Source organism: Orbicella franksi, chromosome 6 (assembly GCF_964199315.1).
Source record: "Orbicella franksi chromosome 6, jaOrbFran1.1, whole genome shotgun sequence".
NCBI lineage: Eukaryota > Metazoa > Cnidaria > Anthozoa > Scleractinia > Merulinidae > Orbicella > Orbicella franksi.
Genome location: NC_138150.1, coordinates 31,691,902 through 31,711,568, shown reverse-complemented (window position 1 = coordinate 31,711,568; position 19,667 = coordinate 31,691,902). Strand labels below are relative to the sequence as shown.

Genomic DNA, 19,667 nt, shown 5'->3' with positions numbered 1-19,667 from the left:
CAATATCGTTGTGTGTTAATTTTGAATTGTTTTATTGTTAACAACAAAGGTGGCAACAGAAAAAGAAAGTGGTATTTCGTGACTATCTGATAATTAAATTAGTTCTTGTTCATCGGTAAAAATTTGCATTTTTAGTAAAACATCGTCTCTGTTCCGTTTCTTCATCACTACATCAGATATTTAACTTTCTTTCATTTATCTCCAAAAAACAAGGACATCTTCCGTATGTTTTGGAGAAAACAGGGGTTTCATATTACATGGCTTTGCGAGGAAAACAAAAGTATCAAGTTACAAAGTTGGCGTGAAGAGCTAAATTGTCACGTTTGCTGCTTCAGCGTATTGTTGAATTTAAAATGAACGAAAATCAACTTAAAGCACCAGTAGTAATTAATTTGTGCGTAATGTTTGGACCTTGAATGAAAATACAACCTTGAAACATACACACTGCAAAGGGGAAAAGCCGTAGCAGACTACCAAGATAGACACAAACCGGAAGTGAATCGAGTAGGGGTGAGTACTTATGGGACTACTGTACCAGAGCTATCAATTGCGCTCTGCACTATCTGAGATTGTCTCACTAGTTAAATTTCAGTGGTGGAGAATACAAGCCCATTCCGCTTTCCCAGATAAGGTTCTATTGATAGACGTAAAGCGTATATTGCAAACCGCCTTGGAGAGGTTTGACGGGTCGTCACCTACTCGCGTAGCTATAGAAATGGTGGCGAGACTGGGAGCGGATATTTTCCTGCCATGCACGTAATCTTGAATGACGGCATTCGTTTCAGGACATCTGGACCTCTATATGATATGTTCAGCCATTTCTGCGATGTCAAAGTGACTTTAGAACGAAGAAACAAGGAAACGATGATCAAGACGGGGGAAGGTTGAGATGGATCGTTAACGACGGAATCGGAATTGTTCTGGGGCTCATGCGAGAGACTGCTTACCTCTCATGCAAGAGACTGCCTCATGCGAGCGACTGCCTACCCTACCCAGCCTTGGTCTAGTCTGCAGGCAGCCGGTTTTTTCTCCGAGGGTCACTGGGACGCGTGTTTAGTCATCGCGAACGTAAAAGGGTGATATGGCAGTGGCCGAGTAGGGAAGAAGGGGGGACAAGGGCGGTATGACCGAGTAGGAAAGAAGGCGAGACGAGAAAAAAACATCTTCTCGTCCGTGCCGCGCCCATGTCTCGTCCCATTCCCCTTTAGCCAAAACGTCTCGCCTCATAACCCCTACTGAATTTCGAGAGAAAAACAGACTGCCAGCAGTCTACCCCTGGTCTTGCTTCATTATGTCTGTTATCGAATGTAAATTTGTTTTGATAACGATTGTTCATACTGTACTTCGTCACAGGTCCTTGTGTTGCTGGCGTGGTTGGTAACACCATGCCTCGTTACTGTTTGTTTGGTGACACGGTCAACACAGCTTCGAGAATGGAATCTAACGGAGAAGGTTTGTATCTGTAGCCCTTTCGCGTGCAAATTAACTACAACCTTAGTTGGTGAAATGCGACATTTTCTCCCGACGGGGATTAGTTGCTTGTTTCTCATGTTTATCGTTGTGGTGACAATGTGAAGAGAAATTAAATACTCGCCACCAAACAAACTTCGTTGTGTCAATGACTTCAGTCGACACATTTTTAGGTCTCGTAAATCTTCGGAAGTGTTCGGAAGTTTTTGGTAAAAGAACGGAAACGTTCGAGTGACTTTCGGAAAATGTACAGAAAATGTTCACAACTCTTCTGTTAATCGCCGAAACCGTATTCGGGTTTGTCCGTATAATGAACAATAATAATAATAATAATTCTCCTCTCGACTCTCATGGTTGTTCGTTATTTCATTTTACAGCTCTCCGTATTCACATCAGTCAAGCTACCAAGGCAATTCTGGATGACCTGGGAGGCTTTGAAGTGGAAGAAAGAGGAGAAGTGTTTTTAAAAGTAAGAAAATAAAATACACCATGCAAGTAAAACATGAAATGGCGATGCCAGAAGTGTTGTCTGAGGCTGCATAAATCTTAGTTCAGAGAAAATAACTTCAGTATTATGTATTAAATATTGAGTCTATCTGTCTGTAAAAAGTTATTTTTCACGTTAAGTGTAGATTCACCCAAGAGGAAAGAAAAATTGATGCGTTCGCAAAAAAGCGTTGTTAGGGCGGTAAATTGTGATGGGTTTTTATAGAGTAGGTTCGGTGGTGATGGTGCTTTGTATTTTGCTTACGGTAAATTGTGTCTAAAAACGTTCAGGTGTCTATAAGAATACTGTGAAATAAGGTGTTTGCGTTCTTCTGTTACTTTTGTTGTTGTTGTTGTTTTGAGAACTCTCTTTACTTTATTTGAAGGCGTTCACGTTCTTACAGTCGATCAGAAATCAGCATTAGCAGGTCCTGCAATGTTGCATAGCAATGTGTAACAAAAGTCATCTGATTGAGCCATTTCTTAGGGATGTTTGTTCCTGTCCTTCAGAATGTAATCTGTGATATTCGGTATTGACATGAATGTATATTTTTTCCGACGCGGAACAGAGATCTGGGTGCGAGCGTAGTACGCGAAGGCTCATGGTTAGTACTTTTGTAAAAAGAGACGGCTGAGAAACTTATGACATTCTACGGTCAGCCTTGCCAATCGCCTGGCTGACCAACGCGCCCATGCCTCATAATCTTGAGTGTGTTCGGTTGTGTAGTGAAGCAAATGTGTCATAATATGTTGTTCTTTTTGTCTCCTTACAGGGTAAAGGCACGTGGAAAACATACTGGCTAATAAGCGCTGTTAAGCGCCCCAGCTGCAAAGCAAACAAACATCTTCACCCCAACGGTCAACCGTTTATGAACTATCTGAACACTCCTGGGCATCACTTCGGCTCCAACAGTTCGCTCAATCTGAAAAGAACCGATTCTTTACGACGCTCATTAAAGGGAAATTCTCCCAGCCCGATAAAGAAATCATGGCAGAAGACAGACGAGGAGTCGGCGGCTCTGCTAAACCAGACGACTGTATGACTGGTGCGCGTTTTCACTGCGCTGATTCGCGATTTCTTTGCTTGTTGAGTTATCGATTAGATATCGACAGAGGCGAGGGAATACTCGGATTGTAGCGGAAATACTCGGGATGTTTCGGAATCGTTCAGAATGTCTCGGAAGTAGTCGAGATGCCTCGGAAATGCTCGAGTTAACTCTGGATTACTTGGGGTGTTTTTGGAACACCCGAGAGGTTTCGGAGTGCTCGAGAAGAACACATTTCGGAAATGACCGAGATGTTTACTAACTGCTTGAGATGTCTCGAGACTATTCGGGATTTCACAGAAATGCGCGGGTTGTCGCCCACGAGATCTTTCTTGTGTACACAAACGCTTCTGATTTGTAGCTGGGTTACGAAAATAGAAAGTGTTTGTTAGAAACAAAGAACTTATAGTGATATTCGACCCGTGAGACCAGCTTGGCCTCTGAATTTCCATATCGTTGTAGACAGTTACAATATAAGATAGTTATATATATCTTTGAAGTTCAGCGCTGTTTAACAGCGCTAGTACCCAATCCGACGCTTCTATACAGTGGAAACTCTGTAAATATTCGAAAACAAGGTAGCCAATCATTTTACACTGAGTGTTTTTAAGCCCAATCACTTCCCAGGCCTCGCTACGTCAGCGATTCGTGAGGGAATGATAACCATATATATGTACATAGCTTGTATTTAGCAGGCGGATCGTCAGAGCAGCAACTTTAAAGCAATTCAAGTTGTCCATATCATACTTATTTCTGAACGAAAACCGCAATATAGGTAAAATTATATTTAGCGTTCAATTGAGTTTTTGGTAAATGTGAGTGGAGAAGTATTGATCCCTACTTCAGTCATTAGGTAATTTTTTTTTGGTAATATAAATCAACAAGCGAATGTATCGTATACCTTTTTAGAACGTTATGATGAATTTGTTCATTCGTAAGCATTCAGCGGCTTATCAGTTAGTTTGCCGTCCGTGTTTGAACTTTTAACAATAGGAGATATACGCCTATGGTTTTTAAAACTTGAAGGAAAAAAGTAACGTAAACATTTAACAGTTTAGTCGTCATAAATGACAATAAAACTGCGCTTTGAACTGGAAAGTGTCGGAAATTCATTTGCCTTGATTTATGATGCACGAAACTTTCAAGTAGTCAGTGACGTTTGATTTTCTCAGGGTCGTGTCTCTTTACGGTACCTTGAAAAATAAGAGAATCTTTGTTTACAATATTTGCCTTATTAGCATAAGCAATACAGTTCCTGATTGAGCTACAAAAACATTATTTCTGAATATTAAACGGGCACAGCACGATTAACTGCCCCAAGGAAATTTGAATCCGATGTATTGAATACTTTTTGCTCGGCGCCTGTTTGAAAATTCAAAATTTTACAAAGAATGTATGAGCTCATTAGCACTTTTGCCACCCAGAAATTTTACAGTTGTTGAAAACCAAGTTCTCGAATATTACACCTAAAGAGCCAAAACTTTCACCAGTTACTAAGTTTATATTTGTAGTCAGTTCGTGTCTAGCGTGAAGCCTACTCTGCGTAAAGTCGTATGTTAATGAGGAAAAATGCAAACAATGGCTTTAGCAAAGATTCGCCTATAGGTTGATAGCCTGCGAATACAGCCCCTTCGACCCTCGGCGGTGGACAATGAGAGGCGGCTGTATTCGCAGGCTAATAGGTTGGCGATGAATTCAGTATATGGACCGTCCTCCGGGACACAACAAGAAAGTGGCCGTCGTAGAGAGGTGGCCGTTAGTGGAGGTCGACTGCATCACAGAAAGTCAAAAAAAAAAAAGAAAAGAAAAAACGAGAGAGAGAGTTGATATGGTTTGGGGAGACACTGTCTCAAAATTACTGCCGTTTGTCAGGGATTTTGAACCATGTTTTGAGGTCCACAAGTTGGTCTCTGTTCTCCCTAAAAGCATTAAACTTGGTCAAATGACCAATCTCAGCGTGATCTTTCCTGTGGTCGTCCGGTTATCGATTGGTAAAATTTGAAACTCACCCCAATCTCAACCAGGTTCCCAGGGTCTCTCATCTCGTTCCGGGAGGGCGGGAAGCTGAGAGATCCTGGAAACGAAGTTGACGCAACTTCTCATGATGGCCAGTAATGCACGTCGGTTTGTAACAGAAAGCGACATGTTAGTTTTGTTTTTCATTATTGATTGTTGGTTACAAACAAAACACTATTACTTAGAATCACAATATTGTTACCTATACTGCAAGTAGTGAAATTTTTTTCCCCGAAGTTTATTGGACTTACATTTTTTAATACTAATTATCAATGACAGATCGGTCAAGGGATAATAGGAGACCACCCGGATGATCAAAACTCCTTAGGTGCGAAAAACACCAACGCCTTAAAAATCACGATTAACCTGACTGGCAAACAATAATTGTATCAAGCAACGCAGTTATTTCATCAATTTCTCTAAATAGTCCTTGCCACTTGAAAATAGGCAAACAAGTATGTTTATTGTATACCTTCGTCTAGTCGGGATGGATTAACCTCAGATCATTTTATTGTTTTGGACAATTACTGGTGTAGATCGGTTTAAGGCCATTCTACTGAAACAGAACCTGCACTGAGATTTTTGTGAAACGTTGCCTATTAATTGCTTATATTACAGGAACTTAAATTTTGAAATAAAAATGAGGGGTCCCCATGTTCGTTTAGGAGCAACAGCACCTTGTTTGTACCCAATAAATCCTTATAATGGCACCATGATTGTAGTCACGATTGCTTGGTAAATTCACGTTTCCAACGATCGTTTTTTGTTCTACTCTGAGAATTGGTCCGTATTTATTTTACACAAAGAAATTTATTACTCAATTCAAAACAGCAGAAAAAATGATAGGTCACCATACTCGTTTGCGAGAAAATGACGATTTACCTCTATGACGAGGTCCAGCCGTAAAGAAAAAGCCGCCATTTTTTAATGCGCGCGTGCTAATCACGCGTGAAATTATGCGCAGTAGGGATGCGCAGTGCAATACTGGGGAACTATCATGTGGGAAGCGCGCCATTTTTTGACTCGGCATATCGATCGAGTCTTCCGCGCAGTGCAGTCATTATTCTGTTTCAAGTGCACAGCACATGTCGACTTGACTAAGGTGACAAGAGGTAGGTTTTGAAAAAAGAAGATTTAGTTCAACATTTCGAAATAACAGAGATAATGTTTAATTTCACATATTTTCGAAGGAGATCTACAAGAATCGTTTTTTCGAACTGAGGGTAATAATTGAAATGCTTTTGACATGAACCTGGGCGGACACAAATATATTGTACCGAAAATGCGACTGTTTGGTTGCTTCAGCCCTTGGGCTGTGGAAAGTTGATGAATCATGGCGAAATATACGAGCAAAGTTACTTGGCAGGCGATTCTTTCCTGCGCGATCACTGCCCTTTGAAGTTCAAGTTATGCGAATATTAAAAGCCAAGAAGAACGTCCGCGAAGTGCAGAGCTTTCTTGGTATCCAAAATCCCATATCCAGGCAGCCATCGTGGCCAGAAAAATACCTGAGAGTTGCAATCTAACAGTCGCACCATTACATTAACTTTGTTACAACGTGGGTAGAATATACCTGAGAGTTACAATCTAACAGTCACGCCATCACATTAACTTTGTTACAACGTGGGTAGAATATACCTGAGAGTTACAATCTAACAGTCACGCCATCACATTAACTTTGTTACAACGTGGGTAGAATATACCTGAGAGTTACGATCTAACAGTCACACCATCACATTAACTTTGTAACAACGTGGTTAGAATATAACTGTGTGTAACAATCTAACCGTCACGCCATCTTATACATCGTGGGTAGAATATACCTGAGAGTCACAACGGTCACGCCATTATATTAACTTTGTAACAATCGTAGGTACCTGAGAGTAACAATCTAACAGTCACGCCGTCATCTCAACTTTGTTAACATCCCTCTTGGATAGAGTTGCTCCCTTTTGATCTCGGAAGGTACCCAGAAAGGTAGCTGCTCTTCATTTGCTATATTGTACAAATAGTCAGAGCATAAAAATTATTATCTGTTCTTTGCGCCATAGAACAATTCATGTCAAGGATGCTGGTATTTATTTGAGCGAAATTTTTATCAGTGTTATAATCCTTGATAGCTACACATTTTGTTTTAAGCGATGGTATTTCCGCATGGGAAGAATGGTTCAACTGGCCTTTGAAAATGGAAGCTGTGAAATCGATGTTTGCGCCCATTCCGTGATTTTCGTTTATCCAGTCTCTGCACCACAGGTTGCCGTATATTATCGTAATCTGAGAAAAAAACTGAGTCATGTGGATAAATAAGGTCGAGAAAATTATTATTTAGAACTCCATCCTGATTCCAAACGCGATGTGAGAAATTTGCTCTCGCTAACCCCGGACACAGCAAAAAGGTGGTCAGCCAAGAAAAAACATACCTCTGAGTTCAAATTTCTGTGATGTGCCGGGCAAAAAAAAATTCGGCGAGCGCGAAACAGAAGAATGGTAGACTTTGTCTTTGATGTGCCTGTCCACACTTGGTGATTAGCCTGTAACAAATCAGTCAATGAGGTAATTAGACCTGCCAAGAAGCTACATTCTCTGTACATGTTAAAAGTTCTAATCGACCTAATCAAACATCCGGGCAAGGCATCATAATATAGATCGAGTATAGAGTGCAAGCTCACGGAGTATTTCAAACTTTATCCTTCCAGAGCCAATACTTAGAGAGCTTAAAACATATTTTGCAATACTGAAATGAGCCTAAAGAAATTATAAACACATGATAGAGGTGTCAAACTCTGCGAAGCAACATGCAAATAACAGCGGAAAGTCCACGCGTTTGATCTCTAAAAAAAATTGCTCTGGCACAGTCAAACGGCTCCACTCTAGATTTAACTACTGCCGATGTGTGGTAGCTATTAACGCTAAAGCGATATATCGCATCGAAGTCAGGGTTTTGAAGAGATTTTTTTGCAAAGCGTGGGTTCGGCGTGATTTTGTAATCAGAGATTTTTGTCGACCCCTGAAGGAAACAATATCCGGAAAAGGTCATTTCATCGACGATTCAAACGAATATAAATTTATATACGTTCCGAGCTAAATTTCTAGTGGAAAAAAGGTATTTTTGACGAGCGCTGGGGTTTTAATTTTTTTCCCGTGAAAGTGTCGGACGACAATGAGCAATAAAAGCGCAGATCTTGCTCAGTGCTCAAGCGCCGCTATCTGCATCCTTTTAAATTGGAGTTTTTCCTTCTGAAATCAGTGGAAGATCGGTAAGCGTTTCAAGTCAAGCGGACTCTTTTTGCTTTGTTGAGAGGTTTCGTCTGCGGCAGTTTAGTCATCCGCTAAGTTATTTGAAAATGAAAGTGGGTTAAGGTGAGCATGCATGAATAAAATTTCGTAATATTTAAGAAGCCTCGTCTAGACGAGTAATTTTTATGTGACAAATATATCTGATCGTGTAGATGGCACGGCAAATATTTGTCAGCTGTTCAAAGTTTAGTGCGCCGGTAATGACTTCGGACAGCAGAGATACACAGAGAAAAAGGCGAGGCTACGTAGTCGCCCCCCCCCCCCAAAAAAAAACATGGCGCTTACGAACATATTTGCCACATTTTATGTGACGAGTCGTCTACTCGAGTTATTTTTCGTATGTGACAACTTTTATTTGTCACATAAATGCTAACACGCCAGCTTTTCAGCAAGTATAATTGTCACATAAAAATTGGCCAATTTTCGTTATCTCACATAAAAATTGTTCGTGTAGACGAGGCTTAAATCATTGAAGATGTGCAAATTTCTCGCACGCAGTTCATTGGTTCATAATCTTTACTTATTTGCATGGCTATAGGCAGATAAAGTGTTACTCCAAGTGCGGTTACGCAGAGTCAGAGAACAGAGCGGCTTTACATTCGCCAGGCGTTCGTCATCTCTTTAATGTCTCATATAGCCGAATGATCGCTGATACAACTGACTGGGTTTGTGGATGACTTAAGTGAAACTATTTTCCAGTTCCGCTTATTTAGAAAGGATGCCAATCTGTTCGCAAAAACAGTTTTCGCCATCAAATTTGAATTTTGAATTCAGATTTCAAAAACAAATATCACGTAACAATCCGATTTTGCGCCCTAGGTGCTGAATTTATTTTGAGAGCCAAATAGTCCAACTTCAGTACGAAGCTCTAGGGAATAACTACAAAGTTTGTGGGGTTTATTCCTCAGAGCCTCGTGCTGAGGTCTATTCCGATATATTAAAATTCAAACTTGGCTCCGAGGCCTAGGGGAATAAAACAAAAGAAATCGCATCGAGGATGAGGGATGAACAATTAATTTCTTTTGTTTTATTCCCCTAAGCCTCGGAGCCAAGTTGAAATTTTAATACATCGGAATTGGCCTATTGGTCCTATTGAGAGCGCTTATTGGGGACAAGTAGAATATAGTAACTATTTGAGCCAGGAAAGCCTTAGAAACAATGATACAAAGACGTAAATAACTTACAAGCAGCTTTCGACACACTACCCAGGAATGAAAGAAAAACTTCGCGTCTCGAGTAGGATTCGAACCAGCGTCTCCCCGTATACTAGTCGGGCATGATATTCATTTCAGAGTGGTGTGTCGAAAGCCGCTTGCAAGTTATTTACGTCTCTTCATCATTGTTTCTAAGGCTTTCCTGGATATCACGTCCGACTAGTCTGCGGGGAGACGCGGGTTCGAGTCCTGCTCGGAACACGAAGTTTTTCTTTCATTTCAAAGACGCGTGTCGAAAACCGCTTGTAAGTTATTTACATCTTTCCATCATTGTTTCTATGAAATGAAAGTCGAGAGATCAGAGAGCTGCTCTATAATGTGTTCAAGATGAATCGATGATCTCAGTGGGTTATGAGCGCGTAAAAGGTAGGCATACGCCAGGAGGCCCTTGTTGATGAAGGGTTGCTAAGATCTTGCTAATGAGGAAAGAGTTGCTTGTTAACAAAAACACGTTCAACGGGGCCGCTTTTTGGAAGGAGGGTCGTAGATCGAATGATTACGCTTAACCAAGTATGGAAAACGAAAAAGTGAGGAACAAGAACCTAGCAGGTAAATTGTAGGCTGACAATGAGAGATTTACTCGCTTGTATATGCAGTGCCATTTCCATATTCCCAGTTCGTTCCCCAAAAGTGACTTGGTTGATTATTTCGTTGTCATTAGTTTCTCTGGGTGTCGGCTTCCTTCTGTACAAATGTAGATATCAAATAATGTGATCGCTTTTTAATTTGGTATTCAAATTTTCGGTGATTTTAGTCAGGCAGAAAAGTTGACAATGATAAATGAAACAAGATACTTACCTGTTATTTCTGTTGGTGTCTAGGCCCTCAGGGTTGACATGGCCACTAACTTGATCAGTGGTTGGCTCCACCTGTCAAGTGCACCTAGTTTAATGTGAACTGGTATAAACAAAAAAATGCTGCTAGAAATGTCGACGTTAGTACTTTATTGGACGAAATTTCCATATGTGCTTTTCGGTTAAATATTTTCTAAAGTTAAATAGTGAAAAAATTGGAAGAAAATGCGAATATGTCAGACTGCGAGTCGTCTGTTCAGGTCAACCTTCAACTAAGCCGTTCCAACCAGGTGTTGGGTCTGGAAATATTTCCTGAATTTAAACTTTCTGAACGTGGATGAGTTTATAACTACCTGTGTTTTATTGTCAGAGATATAGCGGGTGATTGTAAACTAACATAAGAGTTGTTGAAAATCCAAAAACAAAAGATGTTTGCTTGAATATTGAGGAATGAATATTTAATTGATGGATTATCCGTGTAATTTTAAAGTTTTAAGCCTCAATTTTTAATTTCGCATAGTAAATTGTCGTAATGTAGATAGAAGACCACCCGAATTAACTTAGTGTTAGCTTGGTGATATCCTCTGTAAATATTGTAAAATACAAGTCAGTCGGCAATTTTTCGTCAATTAAAAGATATATTATTGAGACACATTTGTGGATATTCGGAGGCAAACTTATAATAAACAATGTCCAAACTGAATCGTTTTGTTGATTGACACACTTTGGCAGCTGGTAGTCGTATTGTTTTTCTTGTTAGATCAATGACAAAGCAGTTTGCATTTCGGTGAAGGATCACCTTTATAAACATGCTGTAATGTCAAAGCTCATTTTAATAATAGAAATACATATCATACTATGTACCATGTATAAAAAAGCTTTTTTAGAGAAGAGTAGAAAAACCCTCACAGGCTTTTACAAGATAGTCTCCCGTTTATGGAAATTCGATGTCAAATCAAGTTTAGCAGAACAGCTAGGACAAAAGAATAGTTTATGTCATTATTCGTCAAAGTAAACCAGCCACTGGGGTTCCGTTTCTTTTTATCCAATCACAAAAGAGAGCGAACACTCACGAGGAAACTTAAGGTGGCCGAACACAGTTTTCAAGAGCCTATGCCTAATTCACCATTACTTTTAAGCTATTTATGCTTTGGCGCTCGTTTTTTGCAAGAGTCAAGGTTAACCACAGAAAAGTTTATTCTCGCATTTTGGCTAAGGTGTGTGCTGTTGCCATGGCAACGGGGCTGGTTAAAAACAAGGCTTAAAAAATGATTTTTGTTTATTTAAAAAAAATCCAGTCGTTAGATTTTTTTCATCTTTTGCCCTCTACGAATTGACATTAAATCCCTTCTGTCAACACTGTTCTAATAAAATTTTGACATAGGCGATTTTCGTAATTCGCCGTAAATCGTTTTCACCGCATGTTCTGTATTATTAAAAATTTCCTATGTCAAAATTCAGATTTTTTGCGATAGATCATTCACGTGGCTTCTGAACTATTTTTTTGCCAAATTTCTTGAAATTCTAACGACTGGATCGTCAGAAATCCGCAAGTTTCTGCAAAAGCAATCTGTCTCAATTTTTCCAGCAACTGGGTTCTTTCGGTAGCAAAGAGAAAGCTGAGAATTGCTGGTTTCTTTGCGTCGTTACCTTTTCTAACATATCTTTGCAATAAAAGACTAAAGCCATCAATACACTGCGTTCAATAATAGAGAAAAAATAACACAGATAGTGCGGGTGTTGAGTAAATAAAATGATCGCTCTTTGCAATCCTTGTGTGCGCACTCAATTGCATCAGCACAAGCGCGCGCGAAAACTGTGTTCGGCCACCTTAAGCAGTCACGCTACTACAGCGTAGTGTTGCTAAGCGACTTTGGTGACGAAAATCGTGGGCTCAGAGCCTCAACTGGTAATTGTTTTCTCGACTGAAAAGTGATATTTTCACTCTGCCATCTTTCATATGTTCAACAATGGATTTAACAAGTTCATTATAAGGCATAAATTCGACAGTTTATAAAGCGACTTGTCTGTGTTATCGAGGCAAAGGTCCGTAATAAAATTTACACACCAGAGTATGCAGATAATATAATGAAGAGGTCATTGTTTGAGCATTTCCCTAAAACCTACATCCACCTTCAGTATTTGATCAGAGAAAGGGCTTGTCATGTATCTTGATCAGATTACTCTAACAATATGCTAGGAAAAAAAAACAACGGTTGCTGCATTCCAAATAATTTCTCGTGCAAATTGTATATTTGAGTTCAGGAGTCGTTTTAAATATCGGAAAAGGAATCTAGTAAACTGGTCTATATTGAATTGGAAAGATTTCGAGGCTATTATATTGGAATATTTTGTCATGGGTAAAGGGTAAGCGTGACCAAGGTGTCTTTCGAGGAAAACAAAGTTTTGTCAGCCTATAATTAAAAAGACCTGTGCTATTAATATTTACCTTCGTTATGTCTACAATAGCTAAGTTGATCCGTGTTTATTTTTCTGTTTTTCATTGTCTACATAAAGTAAACTCTGTATGCTCAGCGGTGGATATTCAGATCAATCCGTCGGCTGTCGCCTTACAATCAATACAATACAATACAATCCTTTATTTACCAAGCAACATTTAGGATTAATAAAAACTCGTTAAAACATGTGCGTGCTAAGAAATGGAAACAATCAGGGTTGTTAATGACGATTAATAAGAGAGAGCAAATGACGAAAATGTAATAAACACTGAGGTGCTATGCCGAGAGTTCCCTTCCCAAGTTTGTGCATTGGGTTTACGCCTTTTATTCAGACCCAGCGAGGAGTGAAAAATGAGTTTCTAATATCCACAGCTCTCATTGACAGAGCAAGTTTTTCAAAGAAAAGGAATAGTTTAACATCTGATCTAATCGTATAGGTTACCAATTGGATGTGTCTTTAAGCACTGGTCGGCGATTCTGGTGTTTGACAGACAAAGGCTTAACATTTTCGTCGACAACGTTTCTGCAATTTAATCCTTCAAAGGTTTCGGGGATCGAAGTGGAAAAACGGACAAGGAATGCCGAAAATTTGTTTCACCTCTCTTCTGTGAACTAGCTTGAAATTCCCGGGGTCTTGACTAAACTGGCGCTGAAGAAAATGTTTAGTTGAGAAAAAGGGGAGGTCATCCAGCGGTGTCAAACTTTTTTTTACAAACTGAGAATTTTCTGCATCATTTACCTGATCGTGTCATGGTAAGATTTGGCAAGTGAACGATCTTATTTGTCAGCTTCACGTTCAATGATTTCATTCCGAATGCTCATATTTTACATCAGGAAGTGAAAGAAGTAAGCAAGTAGAAGAAATATCCAGCGTTCTTACAAAGTCTTTGGGTATTATTTCTATCAAAAACAGTGGTACTTGCTTTTTCTCAAGACAAAAGAATAGTCATAAATCTTCTGAGTTTTGTCAGTGCGAAGTCTTTAATAATAAAAGTGTTAACAAGGAGACTCCGTGTAAAGAGGATTGTTCAAGGAGGTAACTGCTCATTTAACGGAAAGAAAAGCTCCTTATCAGCGACTAACTGTTGGAATTTTGAGACTTGCAGTTTCTGATTGTTTCAACAAAGAACAGAAATAAGCAGCTTTTATTACAACATGGTTGCTAAGACTTAAGCCACTTAGTGAACCACCTTTCAGAAAGAAGACAATTAAATCCACCTACACTTATTTGAGCCAATCACCTTTCACTGCAATCAATAACTTTTCTTCTTGGACATTGAGTTCAAATTCATTATTCTGCTGCGCAAAATGTGAATGAGTTTGATATTCAAAGTGGCTCTGGCTCTTTCAGTAGCCGTATTGAAAAACTGCATGGAATAATCTTTCTTGTAGGAAATTGCAGGAACAAGCAGATTGACCATATCTAGCACACTGTTAAAATCCCCGAAAATTATTCAAGTCCGTCTTGAAAATACGAGCAGGTAACCATATTTGTACCGCATTTACATATCTTTTTTATGTTTCAATTTATCTATTTGTTGTATCACTATAGTTTTTTTTTTTGAAAGAAATTGCAGGGGTTTAATACATGGTGAATTCGAAGCAACCACAATGAACTTTTACAGACCAGCAGTCATTTGCGTGCAAGATAAACTGTAATAAATTGTGTAGTATCGACCGCTATCTCTACTGAGTCAAGTCACGTAAACCTCGTTTACAAAGCTTCAGTTCCTCTTGGCCAGTGAGACGTTTGGAACTCGTTTCGAATAGTCACTTTATGTAAGATACTTAGTCATTATCGAAACCTTTATTTCAAAGATTTTATCCAAGGAAAGTTGATTGAGGTTGCTATTTCGTGCCAACAAAGTTTGTTTTTACCTGGATATTTACAATTAAACCAGTAAACGTGACAAAAAGCATTGTTAGCTTTCAGTACAAATACATTATTTGTACAACAAATTAAAAGGTGGAGAGGACAAACAGTGATTGTACCAGTTGTCGGAAATGAATAAGGCGAGTTAAAATTAGCAACCAGTCTAAAATATTTCCTTGTTTGCCAGAAAAAGGCACAAATTACTAATTTTAGTTTTTCTACGGAGCCTAGGGATTATTGGTTTCCGTCGAGAAGTATTATTTTTGAGGCAATCACTTCTCAGACTTGGTTGTTTATTTCACAATTCGACCGTGAGCGAGAAGCCTCTATCTGCAGATCTCAGTTGGTAGACATTCAAGTGCAACCCCGAAATAACTAAATTTACTGAGTCGCTTGAAATTCATGCATACATAAAAAAAAAGAGATAAAAAAAAGTAACTGCTACTCTGGCTCAGACAAACTCGCTACCTCTTTCAAACTTATGAATAGGAGAGAAACAATTTAAACCTCCATTGGTTAAAGTGATTGATGTAGGCAATCGCACGTTATGATCAAAAATCGAAAACAATCTAATGTAAATCTGCGGGCTCCTTGTCAAGCTCGGTTTTCACAAAGCTCTTTCTCGCATTCATGTACAGAGCACAATTGCGTTAAGTAGCAACTAAATGTTCTTTTATGGTGGATTCACAGTGCTTTTTGGTAGTAGGTTACCTGTGCTTTTTATGTGGGTTTACCTGTGCTTTTTTATGTGGGTGACCTGTGCTTTTCTTGGCAAGGCAAATACTTTCAAAACAGTTTTAAATAACTGTTTTGCGCCGAGTAGAAGTGATGTCTAGTGTGTTGTCTCGTTAACATCTACAAACGTTTGCTTGCTTACAGTTAATGAAACTTAGGCTACACAGAGAGAAAATTGGGGATTTTCACATGGCGTCACTAAAATTTAAACTAAAAAACTATTGATCCTCCTGAGATGTTACTTTCTTGATGTATAAGAGCAGCTGAAAACTAATATTCATATAAATTTTCACTCCAAATGGGCTCTTGGTTTTGTAATAGAGTACGCGTGAATTTCTAAGCTTTTGCGTGACGCGGCATTTACATGACGGCCGACAGAGCTGTCATGTTGGTTAAATAAGTGACTTATTTCGGAGAATTTGGCTATCTGAAAAGTTCATGTATTAGAAAAAAGTATTATTTTAACTGAATGTCTTTGAGTTCCTCGAGAGATAAACTCACGCTTTTGTAGCAAGACTCAGTGACAGATGTTTCTGTTGGTTTCCGGCCGCCATGTTGGCGCCCATCTGTATGGGCAACAACATGGCGTCTCCATACAAATCTCTATAAATTTGGGTAAAAAATTTCTCCGCATATCTTGCTTAAGAAAAATTGCTGTGACCTGAATCTTGGCGAGGGTCTTTGCATATTTACCTTCCTTCTTTTCCCAGATTCTGGACTTTATCTGTTGAACGGTTTTGATTTTTATTTTGATCTATCTTGAATGGGGTGACACTGAAAACCAGCATCAATTGAAAAATCGTAAACGGGTTTTGAGCTAAACCCGACGTGTGCATGTCTGTACTTTCGTGAATAAATAGCGAATGACCAGAGGCAACGGGGGTTCATGTCGCATACAGATGGTTGGATGGCGTGGCAACGTGGGTTGTAAGTTACATTATAAACTTCATTATATACTTGATGGGTGAAGGCCATGAGCAGGAAAACACATCACCTGTTATTGAAGCAAATGTACTTTCATTGTTTGATGCACGCACTAGCTCGATGTACTTCAACTTTAGAGCCATAAAGTGCATCACGCATGAAAAGTAAACTGGGTTCAACGACAGGTGATGTGAGAGTTTAACCCTCTCATAAGTGGACTTATCGCATTCACCCATGAAGTATTATATCCCTAATGAGGTGCATTTAATATGACAACACGATCAAGACAAATGACTCATTGAAGATTTTATCCATTTCCACAACAGGAGCTTTGCTACAAGCGTCAGATGATTTCTAAAGCTAAAGCCCTAAACCTGGTACGTTTAAAGAGACTTCTCTTTTTTCTGTTTTAGCTCGTTTAGAGATTTATCAAACCTTCCTAATTTTCGTCTTCTGTTTACAAGAGACGTTGGTCATATAGTCTCTTGTTTACAACCATTCACCAAGTGGGAAAAATTTGCATTCTCCGTTTTGGAATAATATTAGCTTACGCCTTTAGATATTTTTGTAATAAGCGGCAATACCAAACTCATAGGTATCGCAATCAAAAGCAGTATAACTTGGATTCCCACCTATATTTTAGAAATAATTTGTTTCGAAAACAAACATTTTATTAACTAAGGATCACCAGTATTTCTATTTGCATGCATGCATTAGTTTGTAAGTGCGAGTTTGATACCAAGTCTAGCTAATATCTGACGCGCCTAATTCTTTACAGTGAGAATGTTTTACTCTCAAATTAGTCGCAAATGGATCGTTAGCCCAGAGTGTGGGGCCACCAGTTTTAAAAGTTAATTTTTCCCTCAAGAAAGGAAAATAAATTTCCATAACTGCAGTCATACACAGCCCACTTTGTAATATTTGAGAAGTACACTGTAAACGTGGTCAAACACGAAAGACCGTGTGTGAACACGTTTCCAAACACCGAAGAGAAAACGGAGAATAAATCTTAAAATTCTATGCTTATTGAGATCGCTTATTCCAACACCGTCATGCACGATCATGATTTCCATTGTTTAAACTTGATGATTATTAATGAGTTTGAGAGCAATTGTTTTCAAACTGGGTTTAAAGCTCAATAAGGTGATTAAAGTCGATGCCCTTGCGAAATGGTCACGCTAATAAGTTCCATTTTGAAAACGAATTATCGTATGGAACTTGAAGAATTATTTTTTGAAATATTGTTGCTAACATTGCGACTTGAGTTGATGTCTCCGCTTAGGTCGTCTTCGTTATTCTTCCTTGAAAGTACTTCCGCCAATTGAAAGTTTCCGATACAGAAGTGTGGAGATATCAATTCCCCATCAGTATTAACAATTAACGATTATTGCTGTTAATGTCAATGGCGAGCAGATCGATTATTTGCACGCTGAAAGCAAATAGGAACCTTACGCATTTACGACGGCGACGGCAAGGACGACGCCTATTAAAAAATGTGTTTATATTTTACTTTGGAATTTTGTATTTACTTAACTATATTCAGTCTGTTTGTCGGTATTAGAACTTGCCCCTGCTGAATATGCTACAAATGCGTTTAGTTCCAAATAGAAATACGAAAAATTAGCCGTAGTGGGTCCTGTTGTCAAAAAACTTGGAAATTGGTCATTTTACGTTGTTGATTTGCAGAGGACGGCAAAGAAATGTACCAAGAATTATAACGCACGTGCACAGCCATTATTTTGCTCATTAAACCTTCTGTTTGGTGACGTTCTCTTTGCCGTTGTCGTCGCGTTTTGCGTAAAGTCCCTAATAATTGATCTGCGAGACACTGACAAATCACGCTATTTTGCGATAATCGAGATCAACGATTATTTTATAATTCGATCACCAAGTTTATTTCCATATCAAATCACTATTTGACTGCTCAGGGAAGCAATCTGCCATTTTTCAATAACGTGGGTACTGACAATAGAGTAGAATATTATTTGCGACAAAAATCATTTAGACGGTACTACGCATGAGGAGACCATTATTTTTTTTTCGGACATCGTGAAAAGTTTCAGAAGTTGTTCATCGATCATGTACTCGACTAGCTTCCCGCGCCACTAACAACGGTGTGCAAATCGCGTACATGAGCTGTAAAAATTTGCGATATACCTTCGATAAGTCCGCCGCGAAAACTGGTCGACGATTATTGTTTCCTTCCAGGAAAAATGTCAACGATACTGGTAGTGTCAGTGAAATACTGAAAGTTGTAATGTTTACCTCAGCCGTTTATTTTGGATTGTCCAAGGTAACTATTAGGGTGATTTTGCTTACCCCTGAAAAAAATAACCGAATGTGATTGTACCCGTTACTACTTCGTATTTGTTTCTAAATTATCTACTTTATTAGTTTTTTTTTAGTTCCTTTCTTTTTGTCTCTGTATAGAACGTATGCAAATGACGTAATGGCAGCCGTATTGGTGTTCCAAAACAAGGAAACGGCGGCTTTATTGGTTTACCAAACCAATACAGTGGAAGTTCAACTCTTTTGTTATGTAATCATTTTCTTTTGTTCCAATAAATTTGCATGGCTGCTGGACATGTGAGTGCATACGCTCTATACTATGCACTAATTAACAATTAGATTATGAGCTCGAGATTTCTATGAGGCGATAGTTAATGAGGCCGAAGGCCGAATTAACTATCACCTCATAGAAATCGAGAGGGAATAATCTAATTGTTTTAGTAGAATTCTTACTAAAATTTACTTCAAATAACAGTTTCCAATTATTTCTTGACGTATTATTAAACTTTGCGCCTAAAAAAGGTCGCTCGGATTGAATTGTCATTTAAAATTGAAGTTGTGTGCGCGCGCATCAGTTTTTTAGAATAATTTCAACTTTTTTAAATGTCAAGAAACCTAACTGTCCTTCATTTTGACTTCTCAGGAATTTAATTATCCATTTGCATCAAAATTTTCCTCCAAAACTTTGGAAAAACTAAACAAATGTCGCCATTTCCTAGACGACCTCCAGCCACTGCACATTAAGGGCTGATAGTGTTCATTGGCTCAGCCAATCGGATTGCAGCATTTGCATTAGTATACTAGTAGAATTCTACTAATACTAATTAGTAGAATTCTACTAATACTAATTAGTAGAATTCTACTAATACTAATTAGTAGAATTCTACTAATATACTAATGCAAATGCTGCAATCTGATTGGTGGCGCTCCTCGTATACTATCAGCCACAAGTAGAATTCTACTAATATACTAATGCAAATGCTGTAATCTTATTGGCTGAGCCATTGCACACATCAACCATTAGTGTTCATTGGCTTGGTGTGGTCGACAAAATTGCAACGTTT

The 19,667-nt window shown here is 38.8% G+C and overlaps 1 protein-coding gene and 2 long non-coding RNA genes across 4 annotated transcripts in view; 2 read left to right on the top strand and 1 right to left on the bottom strand.

The window, feature by feature from the left end:
• The window catches only part of LOC145488980 (atrial natriuretic peptide receptor 1-like), a 41,677-nt gene extending 37,551 nt beyond the window's left edge, over positions 1 to 4,126 (top strand). For both annotated transcript variants that reach the window (XM_081467856.1, XM_081467855.1), the window contains exons 22-24: positions 1,354 to 1,452; positions 1,848 to 1,939; positions 2,730 to 4,126. In XM_081467856.1, coding sequence (XP_081323982.1) covers positions 1,354 to 1,452; positions 1,848 to 1,939; positions 2,730 to 2,999 — 461 coding nt within the window. In that variant the 3' untranslated portion in view covers positions 3,000 to 4,126. The remainder of the gene's footprint in view (positions 1 to 1,353; positions 1,453 to 1,847; positions 1,940 to 2,729) is intronic.
• Positions 1 to 19,667, bottom strand: part of LOC145488988 (uncharacterized) — a 145,802-nt gene that overhangs the window by 86,061 nt on the left and 40,074 nt on the right. The window lies entirely within an intron of this gene.
• LOC145488989 (uncharacterized) lies at positions 10,871 to 16,691 on the top strand. Its single transcript, XR_014049552.1, has 3 exons — positions 10,871 to 11,409; positions 12,160 to 14,263; positions 16,641 to 16,691. It is a non-coding gene; the product is annotated as an uncharacterized LOC145488989 (long non-coding RNA).